The sequence below is a fragment of the Oncorhynchus tshawytscha genome, unplaced genomic scaffold (assembly GCF_018296145.1).
Source record: "Oncorhynchus tshawytscha isolate Ot180627B unplaced genomic scaffold, Otsh_v2.0 Un_scaffold_14471_pilon_pilon, whole genome shotgun sequence".
Classification (NCBI taxonomy): Eukaryota; Metazoa; Chordata; class Actinopteri; order Salmoniformes; family Salmonidae; genus Oncorhynchus; species Oncorhynchus tshawytscha.
The window spans coordinates 52,444-76,631 of record NW_024609234.1 but is presented as its reverse complement, the minus strand read 5'-3'; the positions used below and the strand labels follow the sequence as shown (position 1 = coordinate 76,631).

At 48.1% G+C, this 24,188-nt stretch overlaps 1 protein-coding gene across 1 annotated transcript in view; it reads left to right on the top strand.

The window, feature by feature from the left end:
- The window catches only part of LOC112237141, a 39,983-nt gene extending 19,085 nt beyond the window's left edge, over positions 1-20,898 (top strand). Inside the window, exons 5-7 of the mRNA XM_042314577.1 lie at positions 14,679-14,903; positions 16,231-16,312; positions 20,289-20,898. Of these exons, the coding sequence (XP_042170511.1) occupies positions 14,679-14,903; positions 16,231-16,312; positions 20,289-20,364 (383 nt within the window). The 3' untranslated portion in view covers positions 20,365-20,898. The remainder of the gene's footprint in view (positions 1-14,678; positions 14,904-16,230; positions 16,313-20,288) is intronic.
- Positions 20,899-24,188: the final 3,290 nt, after the last annotated feature.

The following is a 24,188-nucleotide window of genomic DNA, read 5'->3' as shown; positions in this document are numbered from 1 at the left end:
CTCTGTTTCTTCCTGCTCTGTGGTTTGACCCCCAGGAGTAGAGCTCACCTCTGTTTCTTCCTGCTCTGTGGTTTGACCCCCAGGAGTAGAGCTCACCTCTGTTTCTCCTCTCCTCCTCATAAATCTGTGTTAGCTTGTCTCGTATTTACTCTCAAACACACAGAACTCAATTTAACCTGCAATTAATGCAGCTCAGATTCCTGCGTATGGATACACTTTCCTGTCACCGACAACGCAGGTTTCATAAAGAGATTATACCGTGTTATCAGTCACACACACGCGCACAGGGAGAGAGAGGATTGGGAGCTGGTCCAGTGGTGTGTTCCTCTCCTCTCATCACTCTCTAGGAGCTCAGAAACACTGAGGTAATCTGTTTACGTTGTGACACGGCTAATACCGCCTGCTGCTAATCAAATCACTTCAGTCCCTTTGCGAAACCATCTCTCCCTTCCTCTTCCTCACCCCGCTCCCTCCGCCTTTCTTCTCTCGAAGTCTGTACCATGTCTTTCTTTTACGGTGTTTATGACCCAGTTTTACCCGGGACGGCTCTACTCTGTCTGTTTATGGCCCAGTTTTACCCAGGACGGCTCTACTCTGTCTGTTTATGGCCCAGTTTTACCCAGGACGGCTCTACTCTGTCTGTTTATGGCCAGTTTTACCCAGGGTGGGACACACTGTCTGTTTATGGCCCAGTTTTCCCAGGGTGGCTTAGAGTCTGTTTATGGCCCAGTTTTACCCAGGATACTGCTCTACTCTGTCTGTTTATGGCCCAGTTTTACCCAGGACGGCTCTACTCTGTCTGTTTATGGCCCAGTTTTACCCAGGACGGCTCTACTCTGTTTATCATATCCAGTAAGACCCAGGATGGGACACACAGCTTAACGAGAGCTCTCACATTTTGAGTTAGAGAAACTTAGACATATACAGGATACTGCCCTCCACAGCATAACCTTCACTATGTCACTAGGACATATACAGGATACTGCCCTCCACAACATAACCTTCACTATGTCACCAGGACATACACTGTATACTACCCTCCACAACATAACCTTCACTATGTCACCAGGACATATACAGGATACTGCCCTCCACAGCATAACCTTCACTATGTCACCAGGACATATACAGGATACTGCCCTCTACAGCATAACCTTCACTATGTCACCAGGACATATACAGGATACTACCCTCCACAACATAACCTTCACTATGTCACCAGGACATATACAGGATACTGCCCTCCACAACATAACCTTCACTATGTCACCAGGACATATACAGGATACTACCCTCCACAACATAACCTTCACTATGTCACCAGGACATATACAGGATACTACCCTCCACAACATAACCTTCACTATGTCACCAGGACATATACAGGATACTACCCTCCACAACATAACCTTCACTATGTCACCAGGACATATACAGGATACTACCCTCCACAACATGGCCTTCGCTCCAGGTCAAACCTACAACCTAATTTTGACCAAAATTAACCAGAGGGATTACTGTTGTACGGAGGGTGTTGTACGGAGGGTGTTGTTAGGAGGGTGTTGTACGGAAGGTGAGGTACGTAGGGTGTTGTACGGAGGGTGTTGTTAGGAGGGTGTTGTACGGAGGGTGTTGTACGGAGGGTGTTGTACGGAGGGTGTTGTACGGAGGGTGAGGTACGGAGGGTGTTGTACGGAGGGTGTTGTTAGGAGGGTGTTGTACGGAGGGTGTTGTACGGAGGGTGTTGTACGGAGGGTGTTGTACGGAGGGTGTTGTACGGAAGGTGATGTACGGAGGGTGTTGTACGGAGGGTGTTGTTAGGAGGGTGTTGTACGGAGGGTGTTGTACGGAGGGTGTTGTACGGAGGGTGATGTACGGAGGGTGCTCTAGCCGACAAACAGCAGACCTGAGGACAACATTCCTACCTGGAACTGAGCCAGATACAAATTCAATTAGCACTATGGTGTGAAGTAAAAGTCCTTTCGGCCCAACAAGTGTCAGGATTCTTTGAAGTGTCCTCTGAAGCCCCCTCTTGTTGTTCAAAGACCATTCCCTGGCATTTTCTACAGGAAATCTGCCTCCCGAAATAAAACCTGCTTCCAAGTGGGTGAGACACCTACTCCCATTTCCTACTACACCTGCTGCACTGCTACTTGGATTCCACCTGGCGATCTGTTCACCAGCTGCCCTGGTCTGTCTCCCCCTCTCTGGTACAGCTACCCCCAGCACACTCCCCCCCTCTCTCCCTGGCCTGTCTCTCCCTGTCTGGTACAGGTACCTCCACCACACTCCCCCTCTCTCCCTGGTCTGTCTCCCCTCTCTGGTACAGCTACCCCCAGCACACTCCCCCTCTCTCCCTGGCCTGTCTCTCCCTGTCTGGTACAGGTACCTCCACCACACTCCCCCTCTCTCCCTGGTCTGTCTCCCCCTCTCTGGTACAGCTACCCCCAGCACACTCCCCCCTCTCCCTGGCCTGTCTCTCCCTGTCTGGTACAGGTACCTCCACCCCCCTCCCTCTCTCCCTGGCCTGTCTCCTCCTGTCTGGTACAGGTACCTCCACCACACTCACCCCTCTCTCCCTGTCTGGTACAGGTACCTCCACCACACTCCCCCCTCTCTCCCTGTCTGGTACAGGTACCTCCACCACACTCACCCCTCTCTCCCTGTCTGGTACAGGTACCTCCACCACACTCACCCCTCTCTCCCTGTCTGGTACAGGTACCTCCACCACACTCACCCCTCTCTCCCTGTCTGGTACAGGTACCTCCACCACACTCACCCCTCTCTCCTGTCTGGTACAGGTACCTCCACCACACTCACCCCTCTCTCCCTGTCTGGTACAGGTACCCCCAGCACACTCCTCCCTCTCTCCCTGGCCTGTCTCCTCCTGTCTGGTGCAGGTACCTCCACCACACTCCTCCCTCTCTCCCTGGCCTGTCTCTCCCTGTCTGGTACAGGTACCTCCACCACACTCCTCCCTCTCTCCCTGGCCTGTCTCTCCCTGTCTGGTACAGGTACCTCCACCACACTCCCCCTCTCTCCCTGGCCTGTCTCTCCTGTCTGGTACAGGTACCTTCACCACACTCCTCCCTCTCTCCCTGGCCTGTCTCTCCCTGTCTGGTACAGGTACCTCCACCACACTCCTCCCTCTCTCCCTGGCCTGTCTCTCCCTGTCTGGTACAGGTACCTCCACCACACTCCTCCCTCTCTCCCTGGCCTGTCTCTCCCTGTCTGGTACAGGTACCTCCACCACACTCCCCCTCTCTCCCTGGCCTGTCTCTCCCTGTCTGGTACAGGTACCTCCACCACACTCCTCCCTCTCTCCCTGGCCTGTCTCTCCCTGTCTGATACAGGTACCTCCACCACACTCCTCCCTCTCTCCCTGGCCTGTCTCTCCCTGTCTGGTACAGGTACCTCCACCACACTCCTCCCTCTCTCCCTGGCCTGTCTCTCCCTGTCTGGTATAGGTACCTCCACCACACTCCCCCTCTCTCCCTGGCCTGTCTCTCCCTGTCTGGTACAGGTACCTCCACCACAATCCTCCATCTCTCCCTGTCTGGTACAGGTACCTCCACCACACTCCTCCCTCTCTCCCTGGCCTGTCTCTCCCTGTCTGGTACAGGTACCTCCACCACACTCCTCCCTCTCTCCCTGGCCTGTCTCTCCCTGTCTGGTACAGGTACCTCCACCACACTCCTCCCTCTCTCCCTGGCCTGTCTCTCCTGTCTGGTACAGGTACCTCCACCACACTCCTCCCTCTCTCCCTGGCCTGTCTCTCCCTGTCTGGTACAGGTACCTCCACCACACTCCTCCCTCTCTCCCTGGCCTGTCTCTCCCTGTCTGGTACAGGTACCTCCACCACACTCCTCCCTCTCTCCCTGGCCTGTCTCTCCCTGTCTGGTACAGGTACCTCCACCACACTCCTCCCCCCTCTCCCTGGCCTGTCTCTCCCTGTCTGGTACAGGTACCTCCACCACACTCCTCCCTCTCTCCCTGGCCTGTCTCTCCCTGTCTGGTACAGGTACCTCCACCACACTCCCCCTCTCCCTGGCCTGTCTCTCCCTGTCTGGTACAGGTACCTCCACCACACTCCTCCCTCTCTCCCTGGCCTGTCTCTCCCTGTCTGGTACAGGTACCTCCACCACACTCCCCCTCTCTCCCTGGCCTGTCTCTCCCTGTCTGGTACAGGTACCTCCACCACACTCCCCCTCTCTCCCTGGCCTGTCTCTCCCTGTCTGGTACAGGTACCTCCACCACACTCCCCCTCTCCCTGGCCTGTCTCTCCCTGTCTGGTACAGGTACCTCCACCACACTCCCCCTCTCTCCCTGGCCTGTCTCTCCCTGTCTGGTACAGGTACCTCCACCACACTCCCCCTCTCTCCCTGGCCTGTCTCTCCCTGTCTGGTACAGGTACCTCCACCACACTCCCCCTCTCTCCCTGGCCTGTCTCCCCTGTCTGGTACAGGTACCTCCACCACACTCCCCCCTCTCCCTGGCCTGTCTCTCCCTGTCTGGTACAGGTACCTCCACCACACTCCCCCCTCTCTCCCTGGCCTGTCTCTCCCTGTCTGGTACAGGTACCTCCACCACACTCCCCCTCTCCCTGGCCTGTCTCTCCTGTCTGGTACAGGTACCTCCACCACACTCCCCCCTCTCTCCTGTCTGGCCTGTCTCTCCTGTCTGGTACAGGTACCTCCACCACACTCCCCCCTCTCCCTGGCCTGTCTCTCCCTGTCTGGTACAGGTACCTCCACCACACTCCTCCCTCTCTCTGGCCTGTCTCTCCCTGTCTGGTACAGGTACCTCCACCACACTCCCCCCTCTCTCCCCTGGCCTGTCTCTCCCTGTCTGGTACAGGTACCTCCACCACACTCCCCCCCCTCTCTCCCTGTCTGGTACAGGTACCTCCACCACACTCCCCCTCTCTCCCTGGCCTGTCTCTCCTGTCTGGTACAGGTACCTCCACCACACTCCTCCCTCTCTCCCTGGCCTGTCTCTCCCTGTCTGGTACAGGTACCTCCACCACACTCCCCCCTCTCTCCCTGGCCTGTCTCTCCCTGTCTGGTACAGGTACCTCCACCACACTCCCCCCTCTCTCCCTGGCCTGTCTCTCCCTGTCTGGTACAGGTACTCCCCCTGGCCTGTCTCTCCCTGTCTGGTACAGGTACCTCCACCACACTCCTCCCTCTCCCCTGGCCTGTCTCTCCCTGTCTGGTACAGGTACCTCCACCACACTCCTCCCTCTCTCCCTGGCCTGTCTCTCCCTGTCTGGTACAGGTACCTCCACCACACTCCTCCCTCTCTCCCTGGCCTGTCTCTCCCTGTCTGGTACAGGTACCTCCACCACACTCCTCCCTCTCTCCCTGGCCTGTCTCTCCCTGTCTGGTACAGGTACCTCCACCACACTCCTCCCTCTCTCCCTGGCCTGTCTCTCCCTGTCTGGTACAGGTACCTCCACCACACTCCCCCCTCTCTCCCTGGCCTGTCTCTCCCTGTCTGGTACAGGTACCTCCACCACACTCCTCCCTCTCTCCCTGGCCTGTCTCTCCTGTCTGGTACAGGTACCTCCACCACACTCCTCCCTCTCTCCCTGGCCTGTCTCTCCCTGTCTGGTACAGGTACCTCCACCACACTCCTCCCCTCTCCCTGGCCTGTCTCTCCCTGTCTGGTACAGGTACCTCCACCACACTCCTCCCTCTCTCCTGGCCTGTCTCTCCCTGTCTGGTACAGGTACCTCCACCACACTCCTCCCTCTCTCCCTGGCCTGTCTCTCCCTGTCTGGTACAGGTACCTCCACCACACTCCTCCCTCTCTCCCTGGCCTGTCTCTCCCTGTCTGGTACAGGTACCTCCACCACACTCCTCCCTCTCTCCCTGGCCTGTCTCTCCTGTCTGGTACAGGTACCTCCACCACACTCCTCCCCTCCCTGGCCTGTCCCCCTGTCTGGTACAGGTACCTCCACCACACTCCTCCCTCTCTCCCTGGCCTGTCTCTCCCTGTCTGGTACAGGTACCTCCACCACACTCTGTTCTCCCTGGCCTGTCTCTCCCTGTCTGGCAGGTACCTCCACCACACTCCTCCCTCTCTCCCTGGCCTGTCTCTCCCTGTCTGGTACAGGTGCCTCCACCACACTCCTCCCTCTCTCCCTGGCCTGTCTCTCCCTGTCTGGTACAGGTACCTCCACCACACTCCTCCCTCTATCCCTGGCCTGTCTCTCCCTGTCTGGTGCAGGTACCTCCACCACACTCCTCCCTCTCTCCTGGCCTGTCTCTCCCTGTCTGGTCAGCTACCTCCACCACACTCCTCCCTTTCTGCCTGGCCTGTCTCTCCCTGTCTGGTACAGGTACCTCCACCACACTCCCCCTCTCTCCCTGGCCTGTCTCTCCCTGTGTCTGGTACAGGTACCTCCACCACACTCCCCCCTCAATCCCCTGGCCCCACCTCTTCTGGTACATTTTACATCAACCCTCCCTCTCTCCCTGGCCTGTCTCTCCTGTCTGGTACAGGTACCTCCACCACACTCCTCCCTCTCTCCCTGGCCTGTCTCTCCCTGTCTTGTACAGGTGCCTCCACCACACTCCTCCCTCTCTCCCTGGCCTGTCTCTCCCTGTCTGGTACAGGTACCTCCACCACACTCCTCCCTCTCTCCCTGGCCTGTCTCTCCCTGTCTGGTACAGGTACCTCCACCACACTCCTCCCTCTCTCCCTGGCCTGTCTCTCCCTGTCTGGTACAGGTACCTCCACCACACTCCTCCCTCTCTCCCTGGCCTGTCTCTCCCTGTCTGGTACAGGTACCTCCACCACACTCCTCCCTCTCTCCCTGGCCTGTCTCTCCCTGTCTGGTACAGGTACCTCCACCACACTCCTCCCTCTCTCCCTGGCCTGTCTCTCCTGTCTGGTACAGGTACCTCCACCACACTCCTCCCTCTCTCCCTGGCCTGTCTCTCCCTGTCTGGTACAGGTACCTCCACCACACTCCTCCCTCTCTTCGGCCATCAGATTTGCTACCAATGCTCCTTATAGGACCTGGCCTGTCTCTCCCTGTCTGGTACAGGTACCTCCACCACACTCCTCCCTCTCCCCTGGCCTGTCTCTCCCTGTCTGGTACAGGTACCTCCACCACACTCCTCCCTCTCTCCCTGGCCTGTCTCTCCCTCTGGTACAGGTCCTCCACCACACTCCTCCCTCTCTCCCTGGCCTCTGTCTGGTACAGGTACCTCCACCACACTCCTCCCTCTCTCCCTGGCCTGTCTCTCCTGTCTGGTACAGGTACCTCCACCACACTCCTCCCTCTCTCCCTGGCCTGTCTCTCCCTGTCTGGTACAGGTACCTCCACCACACTCCTCCCTCTCTCCCTGGCCTGTCTCTCCCTGTCTGGTACAGGTGTTTGTACACTCCTCCCTCTCTCCCTGGCCTGTCTCCCCTGTCTGGTACAGGTTCTGTCTGGTACAGGTACCAACACCACACTCCTCCCTCTCTCCCATTCTGGTACAGGTACCTCCACCACACTCCTCCCTCTCTCCCCAGCTTTCGCTCGCCTCCAGAACACTCTGTTGGTGCGAGAGACTCTGAACTTACAATGGCAGGCCCCAAGTCGTTATAGATTCAATGTTTTTTCTCATGCATTTTGCTATGTGCCTCATAACTCCTGGGTCCTTTGTTGACTACAAACTTTCTTTACCCAACCGTGGGACCGACTATGTTTGTTGATGATATCTGGAAATGTGCATGTACACCCTGTCCCATCTGCAGTTGCTAGCCCCAATTCTGACTTGTCCTCTGATATCTGCTTCACTGATTTTCTGCTCCCGTAAAAGCCCGGGTTTTCTGCACGTTAACCTGTTGAGGGTATTTGGAGTATTTTGAGCCTTCGTTCATGAGCTGGTTTCTGTAAAATGATATAGAATCAGCTTGATCCCCTCTGTCAAAGCTTGATCCCCTCTGATATTTTCAGTGGTTTTGTTAACTTCTTGGTGACTGGGGGGCAGTATTGAGTAGCTTGGATGAATAAGGTGCCCAGACTGCAGTGTATAAAGTCAGAAAATCTTCTGTCTCAGCCACAAAGGGAGTACCCCAAGGCTCAATCCTAGGCCCCACGCTCTTTTCATTTTACATCAACCACATAGCTCAGGCAGTAGGAAGCTCTCATCCATTTATATGCAGATGATACAGTCTTATATTCAGCTGGCCCCACCCCGGATTTTGTGTTAAATGCTCTTCAACAAAGCTTTCTTAGAGTCCAACAAGCTTTCTCTACCCTTAACCTTGTTCTGAACACCTCCAAAACAAAGGTCATGTGGTTTGGTAAGAATGTCCCTCTTCCCAAAGGTGTTATTACTACCTCTGAGGGTTTAGAGCTTGAGGTAGTCACCTCATACACGTACTTGGGAGTATGGCTAGATGGTGCACTGTCCTTCTCTCAGCACATATCAAAGCTGCAGGCTAAAGTTACATCTAGACTTGGTTTCCTCTATCGTAATCACTCCTCTTTCACCCCAGCTGCCAAACTAACCCTGATTCAGATGACCATCCTACCCATAGATTATGGAGATGTAATTTATACATCGTCAGGTAAGGGTGCTCTTGAGCGGCTAGATGTTCTTTACCATTCGGCCATCAGATTTGCTACCAATGCTCCTTATAGGACACATCACTGCACTCTATACTCCTCTGTAAACTGGTCATCTCTGTATGCCTGTCGCAAGACCCACTGGTTGATGCTTATTTATAAAACCCTCTTAGGCCTCACTCCCCCCTATCTGAGATATCTACTGCAGTCCTCATCCTCCACATACAACACCCGTTGTGCCAGTCACATTCTGTTAAAGGTCCCCAAAGCACACACATCCCTGGGTCGCTCCTCTTTTCAGTTCGCTGCAGCTAGCGACTGGAACGAGCTGCAACAAACACTCAAACTGGACAGTTTTATCTCAATCTCTTCATTCAAGGACTCAATCATAGACACTCTTACTGACAGTTGTGTCTGCTTTGTGTGATGCATTGTTGTCTCTGCCTTCTTGCCTGTTGTGCTGTTGTCTGTGCCCAACAATGTTTGTACCCTGTTTTGTGCTCCTACCATGTTGTGTTGCTACCATGTTGTTGTAATGTTGCTACCATGCTGTGTTGTCATGTGTTGCTGCCATGCTATGTTGCTACCATGTTGTTGTTATGTTGTGTTGCTACCATGTTGTTGTTATGTTGTGTTGCTACCATGTTGTTGTTATGTTGTGTTGCTACCATGTTGTTGTTATGTTGTGTTGCTACCATGTTGTTGTTATGTTGTGTTGCTACCATGTTGTTGTTATGTTGTGTTGCTACCATGTTGTTGTCATGTTGTGTTGCTACCATGCTGTGTTGTCAAGTGTTGCTGCCTTGCTATGCTGTTGTCTTAGGTCTCTCTTTATGTAGTGTTGTGCTGTCTCTCTTGTTGTGATGTGTGTTTTGTCCTATATTTTAATTGTATTTATTTATTTTATTTTTTTAGCCAATCATTGTAAATAATAATTTGTTCTTAACTGACTTGCTTAGTTAATTAAAGGTTCAATAAATAAAATATATAAATGGCTCTACTCTGTTTATGATATCCAGTATGACCCAGGATGGCTCTACTCTGTTTATCATATCCAGTATGACCCAGGATGGCTCTACTCTGTTTATCATATCCAGTATGACCCAGGATGGCTCTACTCTGTTTATCATATCCAGTATGACCCAGGATGGCTCTACTCTGTTTATCATATCCAGTATGACCCAGGATGGCTCTACTCTGTTTATCATATCCAGTATGACCCAGGATGGCTCTACTCTGTTTATGATATCCAGTATGACCCAGGATGGCTCTACTCTGTTTATCATATCCAGTATGATCCCCCAGGATGGCTCTACTCTGTTTATCATATCCAGTATGACCCAGGATGGCTCTACTCTGTTTATCATATCCAGTATGACCCAGGATGGCTCTACTCTGTTTATCATATCCAGTATGACCCAGGATGGCTCTACTCTGTTTATCATATCCAGTATGACCCAGGATGGCTCTACTATAGACTGTTTATCATATCCAGTATGACCCAGGATGGCTCTACTCTGTTAGTCATATCCAGTATGACCCAGGATGGCTCTACTCTGTTTATGATATCCAGTATGACCCAGGATGGCTCTACTCTGTTTATCATATCCAGTATGACCCAGGATGGCTCTACTCTGTTTATCATATCCAGTATTACCCAGTATGACCCAGGATGGCTCTACTCTGTTAGTCATATCCAGTATTACCCAGGATGGCTCTACTGTGTTTATCATATACAGTATGACCCAGGATGGCTCTACTCTGTTTATCATGCCCAGTATGAATCAGGATGACCCAGTATTTTTAATTTAATTTATTTTTATTTAACCTTTATTTAACTTGGCAAGTCAGTTAATTAAGAACAAATTCTTATTTACAATGATGACCTACCAAAAGGCCTCCTGCGGGGACGGGGGCTGGGATTTTAAAAATATATAAATAGGACAATCACAACAAGAAATGTATGACCCAGGACGGCTTTACTCTGTCCCTGCATCTCTGTGTCCTGTGTTTGTTCATCTCATACTATGTCTGTGAGCCTCTGTGTTCCGTATCTGCTGCAGTAAGGCATGTGGTGTGATGCGGCGAGTGTGAAACTCCTGCTGACAGATGATAGAGAGAGGAGGAGGGAGTGCGTTTGGAGGAAAATACTTTTAACACTGCAGCTGAGACTGCAGAAGCAGCACAGGGCAGCGTTCAGCACAGTGACACACACACCCTTTCTAAGGGCACCAGGGTTGCAACTCACAATGGGCAGGTGGATGTTCAATGTGATGCGACTCCCTGCAGTAGAGAGATAAAACACCAGTGATTATATAGACACTCTCGTAGAGAGATAAAACACCAGTGATTATATAGACACTGCAGTAGAGATATAAAACACCAGTGATTATATAGACACCGCAGTAGAGAGAGATAAAACACCAGTGATTATATAGACACTGCAGTAGAGAGAGATAAAACACCAGTGATTATATAGACACTGCAGTAGAGAGAGATAAAACACAAGTGATTATATAGACACTGCAGTAGAGAGATAAAACACCAGTGATTATATAGACACTGCAGTAGAGAGATAAAACACCAGTGATTATATAGACACTGCAGTAGAGAGATAAAACACCAGTGATTATATAGACACTGCAATAGAGAGAGATAAAACACCAGTGATTATATAGACACTGCAGTAGAGAGATAAAACACCAGTGATTATATAGACACTGCAGTAGAGAGATAAAACACCAGTGATTATATAGACACTGCAGTAGAAGGATATAAAACACCAGTGATTATATAGACACTGCAGTAGAGAGAGATAAAACACCAGTGATTATATAGACACTGCAGTAGAGAGAGATAAAACACCAGTGATTATATATACACTGCAGTAGAGAGAGATAAAACACCAGTGATTATATATAGAACTGCAGTAGAGAGATAAAACACCAGTGATTATATAGACACTGCAGTAGAGAGATAAAACACCAGTGATTATATAGACACTGCAGTAGAAGGATATAAAACACCAGTGATTATATAGACACTGCAGTAGAGAGATAAAACAACAGTGATTATATAGACACTGCAGTAGAAGGATATAAATCACCAGTGATTATATAGACACCGCAGTAGAGAGAGATAAAACACCAGTGATTATATAGACACTGCAGTAGAGAGAGATAAAACACAAGTGATTATATAGACACTGCAGTAGAGATATAAAACACCAGTGATTATATAGACACTGCAATAGAGAGAGATAAAACACCAGTGATTATATAGACACTGCAATAGAGAGAGATAAAAACACCAGTGATTATATAGACACTGCAGTAGAGATAAAACACCAGTGATTATATAGACACTGCAGTAGAGATAAAAACACCAGTGATTATATAGACACTGCAGTAGAGAGATAAAACACCAGTGATTATATAGACACTGCAGTAGAGAGATAAAACACCAGTGATTATATAGACACTGCAGTAGAAGGATATAAAACACCAGTGATTATATAGACACTGCAGTAGAAGGATATAAAACACCAGTGATTATATAGACACTGCAGTAGAGAGAGATAAAACACCAGTGATTATATAGACACTGCAGTAGAGAGAGATAAAACACCAGTGATTATATAGACACTGCAATAGAGAGAGATAAAACACCAGTGATTATATAGACACTGCAGTAGAGAGATAAAACACCAGTGATTATATAGACACTGCAGTAGAGAGATAAAACACCAGTGATTATATAGTGATTAAAACACCAGTGATTATATAGACACTGCAGTAGAGATATAAAACACCAGTGATTATATAGACACTGCAGTAGAGAGAGATAAACACCAGTGATTATATAGACACTGCAGTAGAGAGAGATACAACACCAGTGATTATATAGACACTGCAGTAGAGAGAGATAAAACACCAGTGATTATATAGACACTGCAATAGAGAGAGATAAAAACACCAGTGATTATATAGACACTGCAGTAGAGATAAAACACCAGTGATTATATAGACACTGCAGTAGAAGGATATAAAACACCAGTGATTATATAGACACTGCAGTAGAGAGAGATAAAACACCAGTGATTATATAGACACTGCAGTAGAGAGATAAAACACCAGTGATTATATAGACACTGCAGTAGAGAGATAAAACACCAGTGATTATATAGACACTGCAGTAGAGAGATAAAACACCAGTGATTATATAGACACTGCAGTAGAGAGTGATATAAACTGCAGTAGAAGGATATAAAACACCAGTGATTATATAGACACTGCAGTAGAGAGATAAAACACCAGTGATTATATAGACACTGCAGTAGAGAGAGATAAAACACCAGTGATTATATAGACACTGCAATAGAGAGAGATAAAACACCAGTGATTATATAGACACTGCAGTAGAGAGAGATAAATAAAACACCAGTGATTAAACACCAGTGATTATATAGACACTGCAGTAGAGAGATAAAACACCAGTGATTATATAGACACTGCAGTAGAGAGATAAAACACCAGTGATTATATAGACACTGCAGTAGAAGGATATAAAACACCAGTGAATATATAGACACTGCAGTAGAAGGATATAAAACACCAGTGATTATATAGACACTGCAGTAGAGAGATAAAACACCAGTGATTATATAGACACTGCAGTAGAAGGATATAAAACACCAGTGAATATATAGACACTGCAGTAGAAGGATATAAAACACCAGTGATTATATAGACACTGCAGTAGAGAGAGATAAAACACCAGTGATTATATAGACACTGCAGTAGAGAGATAAAACACCAGTGATTATATAGACACTGCAATAGAGAGAGATAAAACACCAGTGATTATATAGACACTGCAGTAGAGAGATAAAACACCAGTGATTATATAGACACTGCAGTAGAGAGATAAAACACCAGTGATTATATAGACACTGCAGTAGAGAGATAAAACACCAGTGATTATATAGACACTGCAGTAGAAGGATATAAAACACCAGTGATTATATAGACACTGCAGTAGAAGGATATATAACACCAGTGATTATATAGACACTGCAGTAGAGAGAGATAAAACACCAGTGATTATATAGACACTGCAGTAGAGAGAGATAAAACACCAGTGATTATATATACACTGCAGTAGAGAGAGATAAAACACCAGTGATTATATAGACACTGCAGTAGAGAGATAAAACACCAGTGATTATATAGACACTGCAGTAGAGAGATAAAACACCAGTGATTATATAGACACTGCAGTAGAAGGATATAAAACACCAGTGATTATATAGACACTGCAGTAGAGAGATAAAACACCAGTGATTATATAGACACTGCAGTAGAAGGATATAAATCACCAGTGATTATATAGACACCGCAGTAGAGAGAGATAAAACACCAGTGATTATATAGACACTGCAGTAGAGAGATAAAACACAAGTGATTATATAGACACTGCAGTAGAGATATAAAACACCAGTGATTATATAGACACTGCAATAGAGAGAGATAAAACACCAGTGATTATATAGACACTGCAATAGAGAGAGATAAAACACCAGTGATTATATAGACACTGCAATAGAGAGAGATAAAAACACCAGTGATTATATAGACACTGCAGTAGAGAGATAAAACACCAGTGATTATATAGACACTGCAGTAGAGAGAGATAAAACACCAGTGATTATATAGACACTGCAGTAGAGAGAGATACAACACCAGTGATTATATAGACACTGCAGTAGAGAGAGATACAACACCAGTGATTATATAGACACTGCAGTAGAGAGAGATAAAACACCAGTGATTATATAGACACTGCAGTAGAGAGAGATACAACACCAGTGATTATATAGACTTCTACCTCTTTCTCTCCCTCTCTCATTCTGTCTCACTTGCTTTCTCCTGCATCCTTTCATTATCTGTCTCTCTCTATATCTCTCGTCTCTCTTCTCCTTTCTTGTCCTCCCACCTCTATATATGTTCTCTGCTACTTCCTGGTTATTTGGTGTTGTGCTAATCACACTTCCTCCTCTCTGTCTGTCTGTCCGTCCGTCCGTCCGTTACATGTCTTACTGGTGTTTCAGGTAGATCTACTCCAAGGCTGTCCTCCCGTCCTACCAGTGCTCTGTCTCGCCCTGTCTCTGGCACCATGTCCCATCCCGTGTCCCGTCCTCTGTCTCGGGCGGCTAAGGAGATCCTGGACATCTGTCTCGTGGACCAGACCGGCTGTGAGGACCCTGACCTGGAGCAGGACATAGACACACAGGCTCTCAGCAGCCTGGTGGAGGAGTTCCGATTGATGGCTACAGGTACACACACAAACACACACATTAAATATTTTATTGAATCCAACAATCAAATTTACAAAAAAAAGGATCCAAACATTTCAAAGGTCCCTGTATGCATGGAACTGAAGAGTACCGAAAGTACCTCCTTCTCCAAACAGCTAGACTGACCACGACAGCTGAAACAGAACAGTACCTTCTTCTCCAAACAGCTAGGCTGCCCACGACAGCTGAAACAGAACAGTACCTCCTCCTCCAAACAGCTAGACTGACCCCGACAGCTGAACCAGAGCACTACCTAGCCAATTGCTTTGCCCTAGTTTTTGTCAGGCTGGAGGCCACCCAAGCCTGTGTACGTGGCCGCGACTGCCAAATATCAGCTCCACCAGCTTACAGTTCCACCCGAGGATGTCCCAGCATGACACGAGGGGCTGGTGCTGAAGCTGCTTCTCAGCAAAGGCCTGCTCCACGTAGCAGTCCAATGAGATGCCCACTTTCAAAATGAGCTCCTCCCCCATGGCGGCAATATCTGTAGTATTTGGCACACGGGAAAGCACATCGTCATCAACATCAAACCGGCTTCCTCTTACACAACAATGTTTCTGCATGTGTGCTGTTGGTGAGCCTCCATCTCTCACCTCGCTGGCTATCAGGTCAACAAGGTGGTCATGTAATGTACAGATCCTTCTATGAACAGCAGCCATTCACAACATGGTCAATGGACTCCATTTAGAATACAGAATGGGTCATGGTTTGCAGGGTACCAGAGTGCTACATTATATTTTGTTGATAGAGCTTGTAGCCTCGTCTTAACAGTAAAGGGGAGAATGTCCTGGCCAACAGCAGCATTCTAGTACATGGAACGGGAGACAGAGAGGTCAGTAGCTGGGAGACAGAGAGGTCAGTAGCTGGGAGACAGAGAGGTCAGTAGCTGGGAGACAGAGAGGTCAGTAGCTGGGAGACAGAGAGGTCAGTAGCTGGGAGACAGAGAGGTCAGTAGCTGGGAGACAGAGAGGTCAGTAGCTGGGAGACAGAGAGGTCAGTAGCTGGGAGACAGAGAGGTCAGTAGCTGGGAGACAGAGAGGTCAGTAGCTGGGAGACAGAGAGGTCAGTAGCTGGGAGACAGAGTGGTCAGTAGCTGGGAGACAGAGAGGTCAGTAGCTGGGAGACAGAGCATGCACACATACACACACACACACTAACCAGCCTGGAGGATAGTGATAATAGTGGTAGGATGTCTCTCACAGATGTATGTTTCAGTGTGGATTAGTTTAGTTTGTTTTTGATGATGATGATGATGGTGGTGATGATGATGATATTGTCTGTGTTGTGATGATAGAATGTCTCCCAGATTCAGATCTGTCCCAGGTGTCCACCTCTGCGGAGGGCGGAGCTGAAAAAGAGGGGCGTGTCAGGAGGCGGGGCTCCCTCCGGTGGGTATATTCTGTATATTCGTTTCCATGGGGACCAGACACTCATTAGCTGCAGCTCGTTAGAGATGGTGCCTCGTTAGCATTCTTCCTGCTGAATCATTAAAACAACAAACACACACAGGCATACACTCTGCCCCTCCCTGCCCCAGCCATTAGTTACTGTGCACATTTGCGTGTGTGTGTGTGCGTGTGTGTCTGTGCGTGCTTGCGTGCGCGCGCGCGTGTGTGTGCGTGCGTGTGTGTCTGTGCGAGCGCGTGCTTGCGTGCGCGCGCGTGTGTGTGTGTGTGTCTATTTGTGCGAGTGCGTGCGCGTGTATGTGTGTGTGTGTGTGTGTGTGTGTGTGTGTGTGTTCATGGGCCTGTGAGCAGCATGTTTATGGACAAGAACAAAACATAGGTCACTCTGTACATTCCTTCTCTTAAAGCCATATTCTGCTGTCTGACCACTGAGGCATCAACCCGGATGGCTTAGTTTACTCCTATATAGAATAGCATTAACCGTGTTTATGTGTGTGTGTGTGTGTGTGTGTGTGTGTGTGTGTGTGTGTGTGTGTGTGTGTGTGTGTGTGTGTGTGTGTGTGTGTGTGTGTGTGTGTGTTACTCCTATACAGAATACAGTGCCTTGCGAAAGTATTCGGCCCCCTTGAACTTTGCGACTGATTGTTGTCCTATGGACAGAGTCTCCCACCTCAGCTGTAGATCTCTGCAGTTCATCCAGAGTGATCATGGGCCTCTTGGTTGCATCTCTGATCAGTCTTCTCCTTGTATGAGCTGAAGGTTTAGAGGGACGGCCAGGTCTTGGTAGATTTGCAGTGGTCTGATACTCCTTCCATTTCAATATTATCGCTTGCACAGTGCTCCTTGGGATGTTTAAAGCTTGGGAAATCTTTTTGTATCCAAATCCGGCTTTAAACTTCTTCACAACAGTATCTCGGACCTGCCTGGTGTGTTCCTTGTTCTTCATGATGCTCTCTGCGCTTTTAACGGACCTCTGAGACTATCACAGTGCAGGTGCATTTATACAGAGACTTGATTACACAGAGGTGGATTGTATTTATCATCATTAGTCATTTAGGTCAACATTGGATCATTCAGAGATCCTCACTGAACTTCTGGAGAGAGTTTGCTGCACTGAAAGTAAAGGGGCTGAATAATTTTGCACGCCCAATTTTTCAGTTTTTTATTTGTTAAAAAAGTTTGAAATATCCAATAAATGTCGTTCCACTTCATGATTGTGTCCCACTTGTTGTTGATTCTTCACAAAAAAATACAGTTTTATATCTTTATGTTTGAAGCCTGAAATGTGGCAAAAGATCGCAAAGTTCAAGGGGGCCGAATACTTTCGCAAGGCACTATAGCATTAACCATGTTTATGTGTGTGTGTGTGTGTGTGTGTGTGTGTGTATGTGTATGTGTGTGTTACTCCTCAGGAAGAGGGCTTAGCATGTGGAGATGTTCATCTCTCCTCCCTCCATCCTAGAGGAAGTGTGTAATCTCTGTGTCAGGAAGAGGGTTTAGCATGTAATCTCTGTGGAAGATGTTTATCTCTCTCCCTCCATCCTAGAGGAAGTTTAGTGTAATCTCTGTGTCAGGAAGAGGGTTTAGCATGTGGATGTGTTCATCTCTCTCCCTCCATCCTAGAGGAAGTGTGTAATCTCTGTGTCAGGAAGAGGGTTTAGCATGTAATCACTGTGTCAGGAAGAGGGTTTAGCATGTAATCTCTGTGTCAGGAAGAGGGTTTAGCATGTAATCTCTGTGTCAGGAAGAGGGCTTAACATGTGGATGTGTTCATCTCTCCCTCCCTCCATCCTAGAGGAAGTGTGTAATCTCTGTGTCAGGAAGAGGGTTTAGCATGTGGACATGTTCATCTCTTCTCCCTCCGTCCTAGATGAAGTGTGTAATCTCTGTCTTTTGTCCTCTCTGTCCCTCCGTCCTAGTTGAAGTGTGTAATCTCTGTCTTTTGTCCTCTCTGTCCCTCCGTCCTAGAGGAAGTGTGTAATCTCTGTCTTTTGTCCTCTCTGTCCCTCCGTCCTAGATGAAGTGTGTAATCTCTGTCTTTTGTCCTCTCTGTCCCTCCGTCCTAGATGAAGTGTGTAATCTCTGTCTTTTGTCCTCTCTGTCCCTCCGTCCTAGATGAAGTGTGTAATCTCTGTCTTTTGTCCTCTCTGTCCGTCGTTCCGTTGGTCACATTAAGTAATTGAACGTCAGCGTTCAGAACAGAACCAACAGCCTCTCCTCTCCTCTCCTCTCCTCTCCTCTCCTCTCCTCTCCTCTCCTCTCCTCTCCTCTCCTCTCCTCTCCTCTCCTCTCCTCTCCTCTCCTCTCCTCTCCTCTCCTCTCCTCTCCTCTCCTCTCCTCTCCTCTATTGTGTGTGTGTCTGTGTGTGTGTGTGTGTGTGTGTATGTGTGTGTGTGTGTGTGTGTGTGTGTGTGTGTGTGTGTATGTGTCTCTAATATGGTCATATATTTGGCAAGAGGTTAAGTGCAGCTAAGTGCAGCTTAGTTTCCACCTCATTTTGTGGGCAGTGTGCACCATAGCCTGTCTTCTCTTGAGAGCCAGGTCTGCCTACGGCTGCCTCTCTCAATAGCAAGGCTATGCTCACTGAGTCTGTACACAGTCAAAGCTTTCCTTCATTTTGGGTCAGTCACAAGTGGTCAGGTATTCTGGGAATCGCTTCCTTTTAGGTGGTTGTAGAATTTAACAGCTCTTTTCTGGATTTTGATAATTAGCGGGTATCGGCCTAATTCTGCTCTGCATGTATTATTTGGTGTTTTACATTGTTCTGCAGTGGTGTTTGTCTCGTTTTGTGAAATCTTGGTTGGTGAGCGGACCCCGGACCTCACAAACATAAAGGACAATGTGGTGCTGATGTTTAGGCCGAGGTATATATCATTTTTTTGTGTGTTCAAGGGCAACGGTGTCTAGATTAAATTATTATTTTTGGTCCTGGCAATTGGACTTTTTTGGACCACCATTATTTTTGTGTTACTGAGATTTACTGTCAGGGCCCAGGTCTGTCAGGGCCCAGGTCTGTCAGGGCCCAGGTCTGTCAGGGCCCAGGTCTGGCAGAATCTGTGCAGAAGATCTAGGTGCTGCTGTAGGCCCTCCTTGGTTGGGGACAGAAGCACCAGATCATCAGCAAACAGTAGACATTTGAGGCCGGGTGCAGCAGAATGTTCTAGTGCCCTCACCGATTCGTTGATATACAGTACCACATCTACTCATTCCAGGGTTAATAATAGTGAAGACATTAAAACTATGAAATAACACATATGCAATCATTCTAGTAACCCAAAAAGTGTTCAACAAATCAAAATATATCTCAAATTTTATAGTCTTCAAAGTAGCCACCCTTTGCCTCTCTCTCTACTCTCTGTCCCCTGACAGCTTTGCACACTCTTGGTATTCTCTCAACCAGCTTCATGAGGTAAACCTGGAATGCATTTCAACTGACAGCTGTTCCTTGTTAATTTGTGGAATTTCTTTCCTTAATGCATTTGAGCCAATCAGTTGTGTTGTGACAAGGTAGGGGTGGTATACAGAAGACAGCCCTATTTGGTAAAAGACCAAGTCCATATTATGGCAAGAACAGTTCATCATTACTTTAAGACATGAAGATCAGTCATTACGGAACATTTCAAGAACTTTGGAAGTTTCTTCAAATGCAGTCGCAAAAACCATCAAGTGATACGATGAAACTGAGGACCGCCACAGGAATGGAAGACCCATGCAAATTAATTACTTAAAAATCATAGAATGTGATTTTCTGGATTTTTGTTTTAGATTCCGTCTCTCACAGTTGAAGTGTACCTATGATAAAAATTATAGACCTCTACATGCTTTGTAAGTAGGAAAACCTGCAAAATCGGCAGTGTATCAAATACTTGTTCTCCCCACTGTATATATATATGAATATTGTGGAACTGCGACATCTTTGATGTTCCACCCTCTCTGATTGGTATATTTGATATTGCAGACTCGGAGCCAGCGAGTGTCATTCAGACGAGGAGGAGACTCTGAGAGACCAGCAGAGTGTCCTGTCACTTCCCTGACCCATTACACTCTCAACATGGTAACACACTCAGGAGACACTCTCAACATGGTAACACACTCAGGAGACACTCTCAACATGGTAACACACTCAGGAGACACTCTCAACATGGTAACACACTCAGGAGACACTCTCAACATAGTAACACTCAGGAGACACACTCACCATGGTAACACACTCAGGAGACACTCTAAACATGGTAACACACTCAGGAGACACTCTCAACATGGTAACACACTCAGGAGACACTCTCAACATGGTAACACTCAGGAGACACTCTCAACATGGTAACACTCAGGAGACACTCTCAACATGGTAACACACTCAGGAGACACTCTCAACATGGTAACACACTCAGGAGACACTCTCAACATGGTAACACACTCAGGAGACACTCTCAACATGGTAACACACTCAGGAGACACTCTCAACATGGTAACACACTCAGGAGACACTCTCAACATGGTAACACACTCAGGAGACACTCTCAACATGGTAACACTCAGGAGACACACTCACCATGGTAACACACTCACTCAGGAGACACTCACAACATGGTAACACACTCAGGACACTCTCAACATGGTAACTGGAGACACACTCTGGTAACACACTGGTAACATGGTAACTGGTAACATGGTAACACACTCAGGAGACACTAACATGGTAACACACTCAGGAGACACTCTCAACATGGTAACACTCAGGAGACACACTCACCATGGTAAAACACACACACAGGTCTACACTGCCTCTGGTACTGGTACTGGTACTGGTACTGGTACTGGTTGAGCTGATCCCTCACCATGCAGGTCTACACTGCCTCTGGTACTGGTACTGGTACTGGTACTGGTACTGGTACTGGTTGAGCTGATCCCTCACCATGCAGGTCTCACTGCCTCTGGTACTGGTACTGGTACTGGTACTGGTACTGGTTGAGCTGATCCCTCACCATGCAGGTCTACACTGCCTCTGGTACTGGTACTGGTACTGGTACTGGTACTGGTACTGGTTGAGCTGATCCCTCACCATGCAGGTCTACACTGCCTCTGGTACTGGTACTGGTACTGGTACTGGTACTGGTACTGGTTGAGCTGATCCCTCACCATGCAGGTCTACACTGCTTCTCTACTGGACACCAACGCCATACTTTTATTTTACGGATCACAGAAGAACAACATAAAGACATGCGTTCTGTGGTGCTGTGATACTCTGATACTGTGATACTGTGGTGCTGTGATACTGTGGTGCTGTGATACTGTGGTGCTGTGATACTGTGGTGCTGTGATACTGTGGTGCTGTGATGCTCTGATGCTGTGATACTGTGATACTGTGGTGCTCTGATGCTGTGATACTGTGATACTGTGGTACTGTGATACTGTGATACTGTGATGCTCTGATGCTGTGATACTGTGATACTGTGGTACTGTGATACTGTGATACTGTGATGCTCTGATGCTGTGATACTGTGATACTGATATTCTCCTGTTTACAGCCGTATGTTATTCACCTGCTGTGATGCTGTGATATAACATGGTTCATAGGCCGTTTCATTTGATCCTTGTGTTCAGAAAGGTTGAATATTTGGTAATGTGCAGTGCTGTGGTATTGTAATAAAAGTAGATTATTGGTTGATTGTAGGATCTATTCATTACATCTATGGAGGTCTATCCTGTGCCCACTTCTGACCCAACACACAAAACACACCACAGCAGTGGTTCTACACAACGCAAAACAACAGTCTGAGTTTCGTTCCCCCAGGCAGCCAGGCCAAACACAGCAGAGCATGTTCACCATACCAAAGCCCAGCCAGATAGAGAGTAATTGGGATCAGGGGGCCGCCAGACAGGTGGAGAACAGAGGGAAGAGAGGAGAGAGGGAAGGATGTAAAGGAATGGGGGAGAGGAAGGAGAAGAGTAGGGCAGAGTACTGGAAGGAGAAAGTCAAACTGGGAGAGAGGAACCTCTACTCTCTGTCCATCTACCTCTCTCTCTACTCTCTACTCTGTCCCTCTCTCTCTACTCTCTGTCCCTCTCTCTCTCTACTCTCTGTCCCTCTACCTCTATCCCTACTCTCTGTCCCTATAGCTCTCTACTCTCTCTCTACTCTCTGTCCCCCCGCTCTCTCTCTCTCTCTCTACCCCTCTCTCTCTACTCTCTGTCCCTCTACCTCTCTCTCTACCCCTGTCCCTCCCTCTCTCTCTCTGTCTAATCTCTGTCCCTCTACCTCTCTCTCTACTCCTGTCCCTCCCTCTCTCTCTCTCTCTCTACCCCCCTCTCTCTACTCTCTGTCCCTCTACCTCTCTCTCTACTCCTGTCCATCCCACTCCCCACTCTCTCTCTCCCTACCTCTTTCCTTCCCTTTCCATCCCTCCCAACACATACACACGTAGCCCTGGTGGCCTAGCGGAGCCACTGAGAACCTCTGACAAATCAATACATCACTGGCATTCATTCAGTCGGGGCTCAAAATGTTTAATGAGAACCCCTACCCCCCTCTCTCCTGTGTGCATCGGCGCGGTCCGAGTTAATGGTTGATGCTGCGGAGGTCTCTATGTGCATCAGCAGGGGGGGTTAATGGTTGATGCTGCGGAGGTTTCCATGTGCATCAGCAGGGGGGTTAATGGTTGATGCTGCGGAGGTCTCCATGTGCATCGGCAGGGGGGTTAATGGTTGATGCTGCAGAGGTTTCCATGTGCATCAGCAGGGGGTTAATGGTTGATGCTGCGGAGGTCTCCTGTGCATCGGCAGGGGGTGGGTTAGTAAGACTCACCTCACCAGCTGGCCCATTAGGACAGGTAAAGCTTATTGTAAATGCCTGGCCTTGGAAGAGGAGAGACATCCGTCATGAAAGGGTGTGTGTGTGTGTGTGTGTGTGTGTGTGTGTGTGTGTGTGTGTGTGTGTGTGTGTGTGTGTGTGTGTGTGTGTGTGTGTGTGTGTGTGTGTGTGTGTGTACCGTGTGTACCGTGTGTGTGTACCGTGTGTGTACCGTGTGTACCGTGTGTACCGTGTGTGTACCGTGTGTGTACCGTGTGTACCGTGTGTGTACCGTGTGTGTACCGTGTGTGTGTGTACCGTGTGTACCGTGTGTGCCGTGTGTACCGTGTGTACCGTGTGTGTGTGTGTGTACCGTGTGTGTGTGTGTGTGTGTGTGTGTGTGTTAAGAACCTGCAGGTTATCTAGTTCTAACCTGTTGGTCAGAATTTCAGCCTCAACCAGCTGGTTGTTTATTCGGTTAAGTTGCACCTGGACTGGATGTTACAGGAATTAAATTCCTATATGTTTTAATACCCATTTAAAATGAAACACTCTGTCAATTCCTAAGAATTGGTAAGACTCTTATTTGCATAAAATGGACAGAGACCAGTCTCAAAATCTATCAGCAGCGTTTATTCTCGAGAGTACTGAACATGAAACAGTTTACCACAGGTTATAAACTGAAAATGACGTCATTCGTTTTCGAACTGTCCCGTCTCTTCTTGACACTGGTACAAAGGATGTATAGTTCTCAAGCCCTTCCCACTTCGTCTCTCCTAATATTAGATCATTTACGACCGAGCCAAGGTCTGCCTGTGTAAATAAGCATTCTAGCCAGACTGACGATAAGTTCATTCATTTCTACCAAGGAACAGACAATCATTGTTCTAATTCTTTATTATATTTACACACATTATATTCAGTACTAGGATTAAGAAAGAAAAGGCATACATATACAGTAACATAATAGTATTCTGATTCGTCAGTCCTGATTGAAATGTATACATAATTAGTCATTATTGATAAAAATTCCCTTAACACCGGATCTACATGGAGATGGAGATGGGG